The sequence below is a fragment of the Lepidochelys olivacea genome (assembly GCF_965140295.1).
Source record: "Lepidochelys olivacea isolate rLepOli2 genome assembly, chromosome: 3".
NCBI classification, from domain to species: Eukaryota; Metazoa; Chordata; order Testudines; family Cheloniidae; genus Lepidochelys; species Lepidochelys olivacea.
In genome coordinates this window covers 66,843,174-66,860,973 of record NC_140413.1, presented here as the reverse complement: position 1 = coordinate 66,860,973, position 17,800 = coordinate 66,843,174, and the positions used below count along the sequence as shown (strand labels likewise).

At 45.0% G+C, this 17,800-nt stretch overlaps 1 protein-coding gene and 1 long non-coding RNA gene across 6 annotated transcripts in view; one reads left to right on the top strand and one right to left on the bottom strand.

Moving 5' to 3' along the window:
- Positions 1-17,800, bottom strand: part of NT5E (5'-nucleotidase ecto) — a 46,882-nt gene that overhangs the window by 9,086 nt on the left and 19,996 nt on the right. For 2 of the 5 annotated variants that reach the window (XM_084622809.1, XM_084622808.1), the window contains exons 4-7: positions 16,411-16,608; positions 8,999-9,153; positions 7,310-7,418; positions 5,312-5,461 (exon numbers count right to left, since the gene is read on the bottom strand). In XM_084622809.1, coding sequence (XP_084478935.1) covers positions 5,312-5,461; positions 7,310-7,418; positions 8,999-9,153; positions 16,411-16,608 — 612 coding nt within the window. Of the gene's footprint in view, positions 1-4,718; positions 4,858-5,311; positions 5,462-7,309; positions 7,419-8,998; positions 9,154-16,410; positions 16,609-17,800 lie in introns of those variants that run through there. The other 3 variants (XM_084622810.1, XM_084622811.1, XR_014710772.1) reach the window with 3 other exon arrangements.
- LOC311517722 lies at positions 9,276-12,752 on the top strand. The gene is made up of 3 exons (XR_014710773.1): positions 9,276-10,710; positions 11,487-11,573; positions 12,312-12,752. It is a non-coding gene; the product is annotated as an uncharacterized lncRNA (long non-coding RNA).

The window sequence follows — 17,800 nt, the reverse complement described above, 5'->3', positions numbered from 1 at the left end:
TCAGGCTTGCTTCCAGAGTGAGTATGCAAGGTCTAGAGTGAAAATTGGGTTGACTCTCAGCATGTTGCTTGCACCTACCTGCGCACAAAGGGGCCTTCAGATGTGATCTCAGAATGACACCTCATTTTCCACTGCATCAATAGCATGTTTCTAGGTCCTCAAAGAATTTCTTCAGGCACATTTTCAGAAACCTACTCAGGGGATGGAACTGATGGACGATACCAGCAATCCTACTCATTGGAGATAACTAGCTACTGATGACCCCCTCAGGATGTGATTGATGCAAAGTTTTGGATCTTTGCAAATCTTTACCATTATGGTAAAATTATAACCAGAGCCATGTCTGTTTTGACATCTGGGTGAGCAATTTTCTGCATTGGGATCAAAAGCTCTTCTTGATTTTGAAGGACTTGTAGCTATGAATCCTTTCCAGCAGCTTTCCAGTTATGACTGAGTCTGTGTAAGGCGATGAGTCATCCCTGAACCAGAGCCTGATTAAACCAGATGCGTAGATGACTCATTCTTGTGCTAGTTTCCAGCCAAGCCACATGCCTGGAGTTGGTTTTGTGACTCTCAGGACAGCCTCACAAGAGAAACAGCAACTCAGTCCGCTCACCATCACTTCATGAGTTGGAACTCTTCTCTACCTGATAGCGGAGACAGAATCCACAAGCCTTAGCCTGCTCCAGGCTTCCTCTTGCTCCAGCCTTGTTCCTCATCCTGTCCCTGCCTTGCTCTTACTCTGGCCTTGTTCCAACACTGTTCTTGACTCCTGATCTTGGCTCTGTCCCCCTGGCTCCAACCACTAGGCTGCCACAGCTCAGACTATCAGAAACTGTGATGGGGATGGTCAGGCCTAGTGGTCAATTTCCCTGCACAGGGTACTGATTGGTATGCTATCTATGCAGGGGTATAGGATTAATGTGTGACCTGTGCTTTGCTGTGACTACTACCAGCCACTTAAGACTCGGGATGCAGAGGATGAATCAGAAGGAAGAATCTTATGGTGGAATTGTAAGCTCTTGTACACAAATGCTTTTTTCCCCCCGTCATACTGAGGATTCTGTTGGTTTGGAAGAAAACCTACCTAGGCTTCCTTGGAAGTTTCTGTTTGTACTATAAATATGAAATTGAAGAATGAGTCAGCTTAAGTGTTGTTAAGGAAATATATGCGTGTTGCAAAGAAAGGCCCTGACTCACAAGCAGAAGGGGGGCCTTGAAAACCATGAGTGATAAGGCCAGAAGGAATGAAGTAGATAGGATATTTGGCTCAAAGAATAACTGAGATAAGGGAATGCTTCTAAAAAGAAGGCCTCTGGCTGATAAGGGTGACTGCAGGTGGTTTTAAATAAGACAGGGAATCTGTCTAAAAAGGAACCAACATAAACATTCCCACCCCACAGACCAGCGTTATTGTAAAAGTAGAGCCTATCTGAAGCTAGGTGCAATGGAAGACTTTTGGCCAGAAAGGCCTTGGGAAGAATGGTGGTTGTAAATCTTATCTGAATTAAGACTGGAACTAAGAAGGAATGGTCTCAAATTGGTTTTTTAGCTGAAGTCAGTAACTGGCAATGACATCACTTGTTTGTTAAAGGGTATAAAAAGAGTTTTGAATTTGCGGGTTCTTTGTCAGACCCTACCTGATCTGCCCAAATGAGATGGCTTTCCCTAGGTCTGGCCTACTTGTAAGTATAATGATCATGTCCATGAATACTTTGTTACTGTACTGGGTGTAGTGACTTTATTTTCAGGCTGTTAGGCATGTTTAGAGCAATTGTATAAAATACCATTTGGCCTTTGGACTTAATATAGGAATTTATGGTTAACATTTGGTTTTAATGAGGAGTCAACATTTGGATCTTATGATGTACTAGGGAGGTATCCATGAGAAACTGTATCTAATATGGCATTTTACTAAATTAATGAGTTCCTTGCTAGCCACTAGCATCCTGTACTGAAAAAGTCTTGCAGGGTATTTGTTTATTTATTTATTTATTTGAGGGGGAGGGAGGTTCTTTGGTGATGTGTGCGTGGTACTTGCCCTGGATGTTAGAGGCGGGAGGTAGCTTGGTATCTGTCCTGGTCTGGAGGATCACACCACCAAGGAAGGCTACTGGTACACATCTTGATTGTGGGAATAGCTTGCTAAGGGAGCTTGAAAGGCTGCCTGCATTGCTCCTCCAGCCTTGCTAGCAGCACCCAAGTAAGTAGGAGCAGTCTAGTACCACTCGGGTCTTCACTCAGATCTTGCCCATTACACCACTGTGTAGACAGGATAAGGTTAGGATTTCTAACATTCACTAATATGATGCACATTATTTGGTCCGTGTGGACCCTGCTGGTGCATACGAGAAGTGCCCTAGTGTGCTTTAACTTAGTGCTGTTAACACACACGAGGGAACTCTTTGTGAGCACTAATGGTGTATGTGGACTAGTTAATGTGCAGCACATTAGTGCATGTTAGGCATCCCATGCCTGTGGTGCCCATTCCCCCACCGTGCAGTCAGGCAATCAGTCAGGATCATTTTGAACATGGGAAGGGATCTCACACTTACACCTCCGTAACCCTATGATGGTGCAGCATGGTTGGGAGCGGAATCCTTATCTCTTCTGGTCAGACTGCCTGAAGTACTTTTAAGGCTTTAATGTGGAGACAGAGGAGGATGGGGAGTGAGAGACTCTTTCCTACCTTCCAAGCCATTTTCAGGCAGTTCAAGGGTTTATAGCTAGGGTGACCAGATGTCCTGATTTTATAGGGACAGTCCTGATATTTGGGGCTGTCTTATATAGGCACCTATTACCCCCATCCCCGTCCTGATTTTTCACATTTGCTATCCGGTCACCATATTTATGGCTGATGATCAGAAGGCACAATTCCATTCTGCTGCTGCGTGAAATCTGAGTCCCTGTCCCTGGCAGAGTGATGGTTGTGGGTGGAAGGCCAGACAGCCACAATTCCTGAGGCAGGACTGCACTGGAAGGATGTGACAGGACATCTGGTCACCTGGAAAATCAGGACATCTGGTCACCCAGACATGCTGTAGGGTGGGGGAAGAGGTGGTGAGCATGATACAGAACACTGCAAGAGCCTCTGTGTAGCAGAAGAGCCCCAGCAGACACTGCCTTGGGGAAGGCAAAGGAAGAGTTTAACTCCTGTTTGCAGCCATTGTTCACTGACAATATTAACTGCTGCGCTGAAAAGGGGGGTGCTTGCTTTGCCTTTTTGGGACCCATGAGGAGTTTGCCAGACTTACTTTTGAACATCATAAGAATCCCTCAATTCACAGGAAGAAGCAGGAGAGCTTATAGGAGCCTTTTTTCTTTCCCTCAGGGAGAAGAGACCCCACTTCAGTGGCCGGGGGTCAGGGAGGGACTGTAGCTCCTTTGAGGGGGGTTTCTCCCTCTGGCACAGGTCCGTTGAGCAACCTACCTCCTGAGCTGGCTGGGTAGCATCCTTCACTCTCCCCAGATGCTCAGGGCTTTTCTGCATTAGAGTCACGGCTCCTTGGGGCAGGGTGGGGACCCGAGCTGCTGGTCTGACTCTGAGCTCTGTATCTGGCAGCGTGGGGCTCAGCTGGTTGGGAACAGGCAGGGCACAATTTGCCCTCAGTAGAGCATCTAAGTCGGGATGGGCAACCTTTTTGGCCCAAGGGCCATATCGGGGTTGTGAAACTGTATGGAGGCCTGGGTAGGGAAGGCTGTGCCTCCCCAAACAGTCTGGTCCCTGCCCCCATCCCCTGACTGCCCCCCTCCAAACCTCCAACCCATCCAATGCCACCCCTGCTCCTTGTCCCCTGACTACCCCCTCCGGGGACCCCTGCCCCTAACTGCCCCCCAGGACCCCACCCCATATGTTCCCTGTCCCCTGACTGCCTCGTCCCCTATCCACACCCCCGCCCCTCACCGCTCCCTGGGAGCTCACCCCCTATCCAACTCCCCTGCTCCCTGTCCCCTGACTGCCCCACAGAACCCCCTGTCCCTTATCCAATCCCCCCGCTCCCCGCCCCCTTACCATGCCGCTCAGAGTGGCAGGAACTCGCAGCCACACTGCTGCGCTACCCGGCAGGAGCAGCAGGCCGGAGCGTGTGAGATGAGACTGTGGGGGAGGGGGGAAAGCAGAGGAGGGGCCAGGGCTAGCCTCTCTGACCAGGAGCTCAAGGGCTGGGCAGGATGGTTCCGCAGGCCACATGGGGCCCACGCTGATCTAAGTGCTGCCTCACACAGGGAACATCACTTAGTTTTAGCCAGGGACTGAGAGGGCAGAGGAGTCCTGCAGAGAAGCAGTGGAACAACAGGTGCATGTGGTTGAAGCCACCATGCTGCTATTTACCTGATCCAGGGGAAGAGGGGGAAGACTAATGTTGCAGCCGCACAACAATGAATACAAAATAAAAAGTTTAAAACTCGATAAGTTTATGGAGGAGATGGTATGATGGGATAACATGGTTTTGATAATTAAATATTCATGGTAAATAGGCCTAATGGCCTGTGATGGGATGTTAGATGGGGTGGGATCTGAGTTACCCAGGAAAGAATTTTCTATAGTATCTGGCTGATGAATCTTTCCCATATGCTCAGGGTTTAGCTGATCGCCATATTTGGGGTCGGGAAGGAATTTTCCTCCAGGGCAGATTGGCAGAGGCCCTGGAGGTTTTTCGCCTTCATCTGTAGCATGGGGTATGGGTCACTTACTGGAGGATTCTCTGCTCCTTGAAGTCTTTAAACCACAATTTGAGGACTTCAATAGCTCAGACATAGGTGAGGTTTTTCGCAGGAGTGGGTGGGTGAGATTCTGTGACCTGCGTTGTGCAGGAGGTCAAAGTAGATGCTCACAATGGTCCCTTCTGACCTTAGTATCTATGAAAAAAAAAAAAAACCAAAATGGTGGGGGAAATTGAACTGCCAACTTGTTCCACTCCCGGAGGCAAAAAATCTGGTAGCCTGAACAAAGGGGGAGAAGTAGCAAAGAGTCCTGTGGTACCTTATAGACTAACAGATGTATTGAAGCATAAGCTTTCGTGGGTGAATACCCACTTCGTCGGATGCATGGGGGAGAAGTTAGTCCTGTAGTCTCCAGCAACAACACTGACCTGCCTCTAGATTTCATTAGTGATGAAGGAGGAGAGAAGCTGTGCAACAGAATGGTGCATAGAACTAGCATGAAGATAAATGTATTTTCAATTTTATTTCATTTCCATTTGAGGCAGTGCAGCTGGTTCCCCAGAGGTATAAATGCCAATACGGGCAGCATGAAGTATGGCTATATTGGAAAGAGAATAATAATAATTAATGAAAAAAGAGAGTAACTAACCCCCAACCTGCAGCAGCTCGCCAGTTCCTTGTCCATGTCTGCGTACACTGTGCTCAAATGCTTCTTTCAGAGTGGAGCCTTTTAACTCCATCAGATCAAAAGTACCTCCAAACGGCAGCACAGCAAGCAGGTCCTCCATCGTAATAGTACCTTGGATAGAACAACACTTTATGTAAACAAATGGTCTTCATAATAAAGCACCTTACATATCTTGTTTAAGATCACTTAATAGTGTGCTACATAACCTATAAAGCCGTGTATCATTTGAAGCAGTGTCATTTAATAGTACAGCAGTATAGACTCAGTCTTTTGATCTGTGTCTCAGTTTTCCAAACTGGCCAGCTAGACATATCTAAGGATTTTCTACCTCTGTTTATATTGTGATGCACATAACCCACCTATACTGCAGCTTCACTAGTGGAAATGGGAGCAAGGCGACAACCTTTATGTGGTGCTTCTGCTACATATTAATAATGAACACAATGAATATTGTCAAAAGGCTACCAGACGTCAGTTTGTTGATCTCCTGCTATGGATTAGTAATGCACAAATCTGTCAAGAGTCCTTGTCTGGGACAGAATCAGAAAACCATTGGACCAGCTTTACACGTGTACCTACTTAATGTAGGAGGTCTGTCCCATGCTATGTATGACTATTTTCCAAAAGTTCTCAAGGAGAAGGACACAGACACTGCTGAGGACTTCCAGAACTTCCCAAAGATATGCCTGAAATATCACAAGCCTTTTTCGGATCAGGCTAAAGCCCTTAAAGTATCGTCATGCAATCCTGAGGCACACAGGAAAGATTTCTGGGACAATGCCAATGTCCCAAGCAATCACCTTCCTGCCAACTCCACAAAACGTACTTCCAGGCTTCAGCCTACCCTGGAAACAGTGCACAAATGACTCTGGACACCAGTTGCAAATGACGGACCACACTGTAAATGAATACTTGCTTCAATGTTTGCCAGCGACATCTCAGAATTTACACCACGCCACTTCCCACGCTACCTGCTGGCTCACTACTCTGAATTCGGTTATTTGAACCTTGTTAATCACCTCTCTTGCCATATGAAAGAAGGTAAGTGGAAAATGGCTACCTGTCAATCTGGGGACAAGAAAAACAGAAGTTCTTACAAAATTTAGCCAGTTTATCCAGTTGCTTTCAATTGCTATAGCAGTCCTACAGAATGAGTTATCCAACATTAAAACAAATTGTTCTTAGATTTTATAATATTAGACTGAATTTATGGCACCATAAGAGTATACAGAATTCACTTACCTGTGTGGCAGAACATAAGAGGTTTCTAACAGACATAGCCTCCCTACAGAAGTTTAAAATAGGAAGTGAAGAATACCATCTCCACTTCTTCTGAGCGTAATGACAAGCCATAGTGGTAAAAACATCAGTGACCAAACCCTGCTAGTGCTGTCACCAATGCCAGCATGGCTGCAGCTGCATTAGTGCTAGACTAACTGGGAGAAGTTGAGAATAGCCTCAGTGCAGATGCAGCCTACGTGTCTAGGCCAGACTTACAAGAGGTAGTATGGCTGTAAGTTATTTCAGATTTTTATATGATCCAATTTTATCTGTTGGTGGAACTCTATTTTGATAATGCCTAAAATATTAAAATGGATAAACTCTATTGAGAGATTATTATTCATTATTCTTAAAGTCCAGTATTCTATTGGTGCTTGCTCAATTAATTTGTTACTTCTGGGACTACACTGTGCACCCTCAAGCATTGAAATATAGATATTAGTTGTTTCTGATTGTGTTTCAGAATCAGTTATGTATACAATGTGTTTAACTTTTATGCATGTTAGTGGTTCCAGTGAAACTACTGGCATGAACTAAAAATTATAAGCATTGGCAGGATTAGGGCCATAGTCCTGAATCCAGAAAAACTGTTCTTTGTAATTGGTATAGTGCAGGATAGCAAAATATGTAAAAGTACAGGCAACAGTATAGAAAGCCTCATTAAACAAGCTAACTTACCATTATTGTTGCGTTCATCAATGGGTGACCGTATCCCACCACCATTCATGATGCACATTGAAACATGATTCCATGTATTTTCATCTCGATGTTTGAGATTATTGTAAATCTGTAACATTAGCATAAAATATTTTTAACCACTTTTTAATCTTTGCTTAATTTATATGTAGGAATTTTACAAGTTACAAAATCTGAGTTTCTGGGAGTTTTTTCCAGGTTGGTAGGCCTGTATTTCTCCCCAGCAGTTAGGGAGAAAAATCAATCAATTGTGCCATTTACAGTTATCTTAAAGAACAAACTTTTAATAATTCTGCATCCACAGTTTTATTATTTATTATTTTTACGAACAAATCAAGTTTAAAAATAAGCCCCTCTGTCTTTTCTCCCTGCAATCTCTGGTATTCTTTGAAAACCAGAGTGTGACATTATAGGAGATAGAAACCTAAATTGCACCCTCTAAAGCCAAAACTAAATGAAGGAAGGGATGATTCGTAGACAGTGTCATAAAGGAAAAGTAAAGGGTGATGTGTTATTTCAGAAAATGTTGAAATACAGAGCAATAATTTACACCTATCTCAAGGATTAGGCAATGTCAGAGACCTTAAATATAGCTGCTCATTAAAACCTTGAAAGGGAATAATTAGAAAATCCAAACACATAAAATCAGTCTAATGATGTGCCTTCAAGATTATTAAGGGACCTGACAGAGCAACTTACTGTATCACTAGCATTTAATATTTGAAACAGTCTTAAAAATCCTGGGAAGGTAGAGAACTAGAAGATTGGAGGAAAGCAAATGGAGTGCAGATTTTTCCAAAAAGTAAAGCCCAATCTATATACCTGTTGCTCAGAGGACCAAATTAGACCCTGACTTAAGTCAGAATGGTTGCACGAGATCCTCCTGCATTTATCTCTAGTAAAGTAATGGAAAACACACACAGCAAGAGAATCAAAAGACTGCTATAGAATAAGGAGGTAATAATCAGCCTGATTTAAGAATAAACATTACCAGACTAATCTAGTATCTTTGTCAGGTAAATTACAAACATAGTGACTGAAGGGAAGAGAAAGCAGCGATCACTGTACTGGAATTGCCTTAGTTCTTCAGCAAATTTTCAGCATAAAAACTTGTTTATGAATCAGAAATTGGCCTTCTGTGAATATTGGGCACCATCCACAATACTAATAATCATAGCAAATTTGATTAAATATTCAAATGACTACTCCCAGAGAGTTTGCAGTATCCACACAACTTTGTGCAACAAGTGCCAGGGATAAATGAACAATTTCTGATCTGTTCTCTTTTTTGCTCTATTGAGAACAGCCCTGGCCCCACATAAGGAGTTTCATCCAGAAACTTGCATAGCAGTGAGTTCCTGAGAGCTATTCATTGACTTTAATGGGTATTGTGGGAGTTTTGAGACTCTCAGGATCAAAGTCCAAAAGGGAGAACTAAGCACATTCCAGACCTATCCAGGAACTGGTAGATCTTCTATGTCAAACACTTCTAAAAGGAGAATTCCACAGAATTCTATTAACTCCGCTAGGGATCTCACTACTACCAGTCTTTAACATGAAAGCAATACAAAACCCTAAGAATCATAGAACTCTCTAGAGTCCACTAAAGTTGAATTGTCCCAAAGCCCTCAAATACTAATTCAGATTAAATTATAGTCTGTGGTTTCTTACCATGGCATCACAAATCAAATTTCCCATGTTGCATTCTTGGAAACGGCATGCCTGACTTGTACCATTTAGGTAAACTATAGTTTTCCCAATCACATGGGAAGAAAAATTATTTAGCTGTATCTTCCACTTGTCAACTTCTTCTCTCAAGACTCTATCTAAAATAGAAGCATAGAATGAGGTTAAAATGGTTACTAACCTTTTGTAACTGTTGTTCTTCGAGTTGTGTTGTTCATGTTCATTCCATACTAGGTGTGTGTGCACAGTTACTGGAGGTTTTTCCGCTCAGTGGTATCCGTTGGCCAGCACTAGCGCCCTCAGGAGTCATGCGCATATGCATTGGTAAAAGGGGCACCCCCGGACCCCACACCTTTCAGTTCCTTCTTGCCGATAACTCTGACAGAGGGGCAGGAGGGTGGGTCATGGAATGGACATGAGCAACACATCTTGAAGAACAGTTACAAAAGGTTAGTAACAGTTTTTTCTTCAAATGCTTATTCATGTCTATTACGTGAGTCAACTACCATAAGCAGTACCCCTGGAGGTGGGCTTGGAGTTCATGGACATGCTGACTGCAACACTGTCTCCCAAAACCGGGACATTGCAGGCCTGCTGGGTGATGGCGTAGTGTGAAGTGAAGGTCTGAACACACAACCAGGTCGCAGCTCTGCAAATGTCCTGGATAAGTACCTGTGCAAGGAATCCTGCCAACAAAGCCTGGGCTCTTGTGGAACAAGCAGTCACTGTGCCTGGAGGTAGAACTTTTGCCTGCTCGTAACAAGCTCAGATACAGTCAGTTATCCAGGATGAGATTCTTTAGAATGACATGGGTACCCCTCTCAGTCTTTCCACGACTGCTACAAAGAGTTGGGTGGACTTGCAGAAGGACTTAATTCTCTCAATATAAAAGGCGAGGGACCACCTTACATCCAACGTATGAAGGCACCGTTCCTCTGCGGGTCTTGTGAGGTTTTGGGAAGATGACGTAGAAAAATGTCCTAGTTGTTCTGGAATTGTAACACCACTTTTGGTAGGAAAGGTGGATGGGGGCAAGGCTGGACCTTGTCCTTGGAGAACACTGTTTAAGGGGATTCTGACATCACAGCTTTGATCTCAGAGACCTTTCTGGCTGAGGTAATTGCCACCAAGGTGGTGACCTATCACGAGGGGAGGAGCAGTAGAGAGCACGATGCTAATGATTCAAAGGGTGGCCCTATGAGCCTTGACAGGACCAGGTTTAGGTCCGCAGGGGTAACTTGAGGGTAGAGTGTTTCCAGCCCCATGAGAAATCGAGCCATCATCTTGTGGGAGAACACCATTCTGCCATTCACTACGGAGGGTGGAAGGCAGAGATGGCTGCCAGGTGAACCTTAATATATGAGAGAGACACTGATGTTTTAGGTGTATCAGATAGTCTATGGTTGACTGCAGAGAAGATTGGGGTGGAGAGAGGTTCAGCTCAGAGGCCCAACAAGTGAAACGGTTCCACTTGCTTTGTCCTGTTTGATTTTCAGGAGGACCTTGTGAACCCATAGAATTGGTGGGAAGGCATACAGTAGGTGGTCTACACCTGAGAGCTGGAAAGCGTCAGAAAGGTCGCCAATGCTGTGCCCATTCAGTGAGGAGAACTGATGGCATTTCCTGTTCTGCCTTGTGGCAAACAGGTCCTCCAGGGGAAGCCCCCACCTCTGAAAGATGACACTGACAACCTCCAGGTAAAGAGACCACTTGTGGTGAGAAGAAAGTATCTGCTGAGGTGATCTGCCACGGCATTTTGGGCTCCTGGGAGATGTGATGCCTCAAGGTGAATGGCGTGTTTCATGCAAAAGTCCCATAGCTGGAGGGCCTCCTGGCACAGTGCTGAAGGCACAGTGCTCCTCCCTGCTTGCTGATGGACAACACTGCATCAGTGTTGTCCATCAGGACCTGCACCACGCTGCCTGAGATCTGGGGAATCCAAGCATACCTGACATTTATATGCAGGGCAAGTTCCTCCTGGGACCAGAGGTCTTGAGTCCTGAGACTGCCAAGGTGGGCTCCTCACCCCAGGTCTGATGCATCTCAGATTAGAGTAATGGATGATTGAGGGGCAGCAAAGGGTACGCCTACCATTACTGATCCTGGGTCTCTCCATCAGGTCAACAAAGTGATGACTGGGGGGTGGAATCATGAGTGTTGAGTCTAGGTGATGTCTTCTCGGGGAGTAGACTGACGCCAGCCACATCTGGAGGGGTCTGAGGCATATCCTTGGGTACTGTACCACATAGGTACATGCTGCCATGCGTCCCAATAGTTTGAGGCAGACATGAGCGGTTGTTACTGGGAGGGTCGTGACATTGGAGATCCGGTCTGACATAGCTCAGAATCTGGCTCTGGTAGGTAGGCCTTGGCCTGGGTGAAATCCACTACGGAGGGTGAAATCGAGCACTGTCATGATGAATTCTATTCTCTGAATCAGGACCAGAGTTGACTTCCACTCGTTTATCAACAGACCCAGGGCCTGGAAGGTAGCCCATACTGTACTGATGCTGTGCTGGACCGGAGCTTACGAGTGACTCTTGATCAGCCAATTGTCAAGGTACCGGTAGACTTGCATGCCTCAACATCTGAGAGAGGCTGCTACCACTGCCGTACACTTCGTGAAGACTCGTGGGGCTGCCAACGGGCCAAAGGGAAGCACAGTGTATTGGTAGTGGCACTGACCCACTACAAACCTGAGAAATCTCCTGTGACCATGGAAAATTGAAATGTGGAAATAAGTGTCCTTTAAATCGAGGGCAGCGTACCAGTCTGGATCCAGGGAGGGAATGAAGAGGCTAGGGAGACCACGTGGAACCTCAGTTTGAGATATTTGTTGAGGTGACACAGGTCCAGGATGGGCCATAGACCGCCCCCTTGGGCTTCGGGATTAGGAAATATCGGGAGTAAAATCCCTTCCATTCTCAAGTATTGAGGAGCCTGCTCTATGGCCCCTACACATAAAAAGGCTTGCACCTCCTGGACAAGAAGTTGCTCCTGAGAAAGGTCACTGAAGAGGGGTGGGGGGAGCGGTGGAAGAAAACTGGAGGGTGAAACCAACTGTTATAGGGCTGAGCACCCAACGGTCAGATGCTATATATGACCACACTAGGCTGAAGGGTGAAAGGTGGCCAAAAACAAAATGGGGGATGGATCTGGCGTCGAGACCGGTATACCATCCTTGGGCGTACCTTCAAAAGGCCTGCCTGGCCCTGCTGGGATAACTATGCAAGCCCGACAGAGGCAGAGGCAGAAGGTAGGGGTTGGCGTTGCTTATAACCCTTCTTTTTTTTTGTAGGGTCTTGGAGGTGCCATGAACCTGGGAGGCTGCTGGGGCCTAAAATGCTTCCTGGAGGCAGGATAAGTGTAAAGGTCCAAGGAGCGAAGGGTGGCCCTTGAGGCCATGAAGCTTGGAATTCGTCTGTTCAGAGAACAGGGACGTACCCTCAAAGGGGAGGTCCTGGACGGACTGCTCCACTTCGTGAGGAAAGCCTGATGAATGAAGCTATGAACAGCACCTCATGGTGACCACTGACGCCATAGTCCTGGCTGCTGAGTCAGCCGCATCATGAGCCTCCTGGAGGGAGATCCTGGCCACTGCCTTGCCCTTCTCTAGGATGGCTGTGAACTCCTGCCTCAACTCCTGCGGCAGGCAATTCTTAAATTTGGACAATGAGTCCCACAGGTTAAAATTGTATCTTTCCAGCAGAGCCTGCTGCTTGGAGATACTCAACTGGAAGCTGCCCATCAAATAAACCTTACGTCCCAACAGGCCTCTTTGCCTCTTTATGTCTGGGGGTAGCACTCAACTGCCCCATCTGTCCCACTCATTTGCCACCAACACTACTAGGGACCCCAGGGGAGGGGGTGTTGAGTAAGGTACTCAAACCCACTGGCTTGGACATAGTATTTCTTCTCTGCCCTTTTTGAGGTGGGGAGCAGAGAAGGAGTCTGCCATAGTGCCCTGAGGGGTCACATCACCACCTCATTAACAGGCAGGGCCACTCTGGAGGGAGTCGCTGCAGCCAAGATGTCAATTAGGCTGTGTACAGACTCCGTGAGCTCCTTGATGTCTAGTCCCAAGTTTGCAGCGACCCTTTTCAGGAACTCTTGGTGGGCCCTGAAGTCATCTGGCAGGAGTGGATTACTAGGGCCTGCAACTGGCCCATCCAGGGATGACGAGGAAGAGGCCTGTACTGGAGGAGGGGCTCTCTCCTCTTCCTCCACCTCCACCACATCCATTGGGGCCATTTGTTGGACTTCAGCACCAGGGTGAGTACCGGAGTCAAGGTTCAGTGCCGGACAGGAAAAAAATGGTAGCTTGCCTCTTGGACACCACCAAGTCTGAGTGGTGGGAAGGGGGGCCCAATACCAGGGGAACTTCCATGGATTCCAGTACTGCCACCCCAGGGGCCTGGTGGCCATGCACGAACTAGGGGGATGGTACCGAAGTCTGGTGTGTAGCCTGGGTACCAATAGGAATTAGGTAGAGCAAAGGATTCCTTTTCGGACTCTGAAGAGGATTCTTCCCTTGGAGACCCATGGCAGAGCAGTACGTGCTTCCAGGTGGTGCCGGGGAGCTGGCGACCATTGTATCGGGACCATGGAAGGTTTGCCCCTTGACAGCACAGCAGTGATCGATGCCACAGTGAAGCTCACTGCCCCTTGAGAACTTCCATCCCCAGTCACCTTGGCTGGCAGGGGGCCTGAAGGGGTCAGCGGCATTGGAAGAGACATCAGGTCCTTTGCTGCATGGAAAGCCTCTGGGGTCGAAGGGGTCTACAGGCGTGTGGTCCCACGGCTGCTCCCAGGAGTTGGAGGCAGGTCCCAGACGAGACTTGGTGCTCTAGGCAGCAGTCACCAGAGCCCTCAGTGGCTTTGGGGAGGACGAGTGGCTCAGTGTGGGTCTCACTATGCTGGTCACTCCCTACTCATCCCTCTTGGGCACCGGAGAGTGCCCCCTCTCGGTGCACTGTTTCTTATGCTTCTTCCTTGGCACAGAGGATGGAGAACGGTAACGGGGAGCGCTTCTCTTAGAAGATGAAGTGCTTGGCACCAATTCAGAGTGGCTCGGCTCCAAGACTGATCCAAGGGCTGCCTCCATGAATAAGGCTTTTAGACGGATATCCTTGTCCTTTTGTGTGCACGGTTTGAAGCACCTGCAGATCTGGCACTTCTCTTTAACGTGAGATTCCCCGAGGCACTTTAGACAGCTAGAGTGTGGGTCACTCACTGGCATCAGCTTGCCACAGGACGCACACAGCTTGAAGCCCGGGGACTGGGGCATGCCCAACCCCTCGATGACAGAGACAACTGTTAATGGTATTACATAAACTAAACTATACACACTAAGTCCAATAACTATACAATATACGACAGAGAAGTCCAAACCACTTCTGGGAAAGAAGCCTTGCAAGATGAAGAAGGATCATTCCAGGCAAGCATCATGGACGGTAAGAAGGAACTGAGAGGGAGTGGGGCTGGAGCTGCCCCTTTTACTGGTGCATGTGCACGCAACTCCAGAGGGCACTAGAGCCGGCCCAATGGCTACCACACACGGAAACATCTCTGGTAACTGTGCTCATGACGCACACACCCCTAGCATGGAATGGACATGAGCGTCATGTCTCAAAGAAGAACAAGTCTTCCATTAATTAGAACCCTACGTTCGTACAAATTTTATGGAAAATTTGCTCCATAGTGATTCTAAAATATATTAACCTTTCCTTGCATGAGAGCTCATTGAACAATATCAAAATTTACTTTACATGAAATCCAATGATGAGTGAAATTACAGAGGATCCTAATTGTTAGAAGATTACAATATTCATCATCATAAAACCTAGAAATAGGGGAAAATACAGTTAGGTGAGTGAATTGATCCCCTGCCACTGCAGGATTTATTCCCTGTAGTACATTTACAATTACTTTTGCCCAGTCTTGTTTTAAACTGCCAGTGAATGGGACTTCTAGCACGTCCTTTGGGAGACAGACAGACTCATTGCACAGTCCAGCAGAGGGTTGTTTTTTTTAAAATATTCAAACTAAATTTTCTCTTACTTATGATCTCAGTTACTCCTAGTTATAGCAGCACTAACTTACAAATTTGTTTAAAACACTATTTGCATATTTCAGCATTGAACAATCTTACCAATAATCACGCAAATAACCATATAGGATTACTGAACTAGAAATTAATTTTATATGCATAGCTGTCCTATTAGTAGCAAATTGATGGTTTATTTTCAGAAACCAAACATAACTTGGATACAGCCATCACACAATTTCTCTGATGATTTTGTATTGTGTACATCATTTGGCATGTTACAAGGTTAATTTGCAAGCAACATATAAACATTAAGCATACTTCACCATGCAAATATCTAGTAGTCTGAATTATAACATTCACTGACATTGCAGAATTACTATAATGTTCAAGGCTTGGTTTAATTAAACTCATTAAATTTGTGAAAACCATGTGACTGGCAAAGCTGAAACACCATGTCAATTTTGAAATGACCTATTCTTCTATTTATATGCTGGTAGTGCCTAAGAGCTCCAACCCACGATCAGGGCCCCACTGTAGAAGGCAACGAACAGATAAACAACAAAGAATACACACCCAGAGAACTCGTAATCTGTACATCAGACAGGAAGCAACCACTAAATGAAACAAATAAACAGGGTGGCTGGGCTGGAAGTATGAGAGATCTATTTACAAAACAAACCATGGAAGGATTTTCCTCCTTCATAGTTTTATGATGTTTGATGAAAAACATGTTCTTTTTGTATATTACATTTGCACATTGATGCGCTTTGCCTGAATGTATTTAAAAGGTCATGAGCAACCCACATAAAACTACTTAGTTGTTTTTACAATTAGAGTGAACTGAAATGCTTAAGAAAAGTGCTGGCTTGATAACCTCTGAGATCAAAGCCCTTTCTTTGTCCACAAACCAAGTGCAGAGATACCAAGAGTCCAGAGTTCCCCATCCTGCTGGAAACTCTGTTCTGAAGGATAAGATGTTAGTTTACTCTTTATGCCCATTTAAGCAATATTAAGATTAAATGTTTAGAGAGTCTCCTAAAAATGCTAAATGTCATGGAAATATATCACCTGAATGTCATGAGGAAGCTATTAGTGATTTTACATAGACCCCAAAAAAACCCGAACACCTGAAATGTGATAAACTGGAAACTTGTTTGATTGCTGAGAGGAGTCAGTGAAGAAAGCAGGCTATAGCATTATAATGTACCCAGAACTTGATGCCAAAGATGACCAAATTAAGAGGAATGCTAAATTCTCCTGTAGCATTGTACTTTACTTTTAAAAAAAGCAATAAAGCTAAAAGTTTAGCTGGGTGATCTATAGGAACTCAAATCTCTGTTTCACATACCTTCAGGAATACTGCTATTTAGCAGAATAGGGTTTCCAGATGTATTAATTACTTTTCCTTGATCATCAAATGTTACATTTAAATAACCAAGATATTTTCCAAAAGCATAGGCTTGTACCACTGGCACCTGCCTCCCATCATCTGACTTCACCAGGAATGGATAGTTGCCAGCTGGCATTTCACTAGAAGGTGGGGGGCCTGAAACAAAATAACCACACAAGTATTTTATCTTCAGAAAATTATCAGCAAGGACTTTCAAATATGTTTTTCTTCCTTAAAAGAATATATGCAATATTTAATATCTATTAAGTAATAATTTGGAAATAAAATAAGGTTCTTCAGGACTTGAGTGCAAGGGTGTATTTTCTCCTTGTAGAAGTGAAAAAGTTGAGTTGATTTTAACCTCTTACTTTGCCGTAAGATCTCTAACTCACAGCAATTAACTGAGAATTAAAACTTTAAAAGAACAATGATTTTTCCATCATATATAAATTGTTGGATTTTTGCCTTCTGCTTTATTGATAAATTGGCTTCTCAGGTGACATTTTTCGGGAACCACGAAGCCCAAAAAGCATACATTTAAGCAGGTGAGTCCTCCAAACCAAATTACTACGTCATTATATTATTCCTTGATGAGATGGACTTTGTACTTTTGTATCATAAGATATTCATCCAAAAAGGAGAAGAGGCTTATCAAAGCTCCACGCACACTTCTCAGTTGAAGGCTTAGATTCTGTTTCATTAAAAAATATGTTTACAGAGGATAACGTAAGAAACAGTAACACCTCCTAATTTTTTAAACTCCTTTTAATTAAACTTTTGTCTGAAGGTTCTACCGAAAATCACCTCACTACGAAAAGCATTCCAGTCCCAGATTCCAGTTGCCACATAATTTGTGAAAACAAGGGAAGAACAACAATTGTACTTTGGGTCCCCGAGTCAGCTCTCTTCTGCCAGCTATACATACTTCTGTGAACGTTGGGCAGGACAAATGGAGCTCCTGGAACAGTTCCCAGATGTAATTGTAATGCTGCTAGAAGACTCAAGTGCATGTTTGTAGCTAGTCTGCCAGAGTATGCATTTCCAAAAATCAAAGCAGAATCTTTGACTCTGCCAAAGTAAATTTTTTTTGTCTGAACAGATAATGCATTTGCGCGGATTTGGTGTGGACAGCTCTCAGAGGTCATTTTAGGCTATCCACTTCTTCCATGTTTACAGAAAAAGTGAGGTCTTTCCAAATTAGAACCCACCTAGATATCCTGGAAACGCACAACATTATTTCATATCCAAGTCAGGGGGATTTCTTGCCTTCATGTGTGAACAAGACCAATGAAGTAGAGTGTGAAAGTAGTTTCTGTGTTTAAAGTTATTCATGTGTTGCTTACAAAGG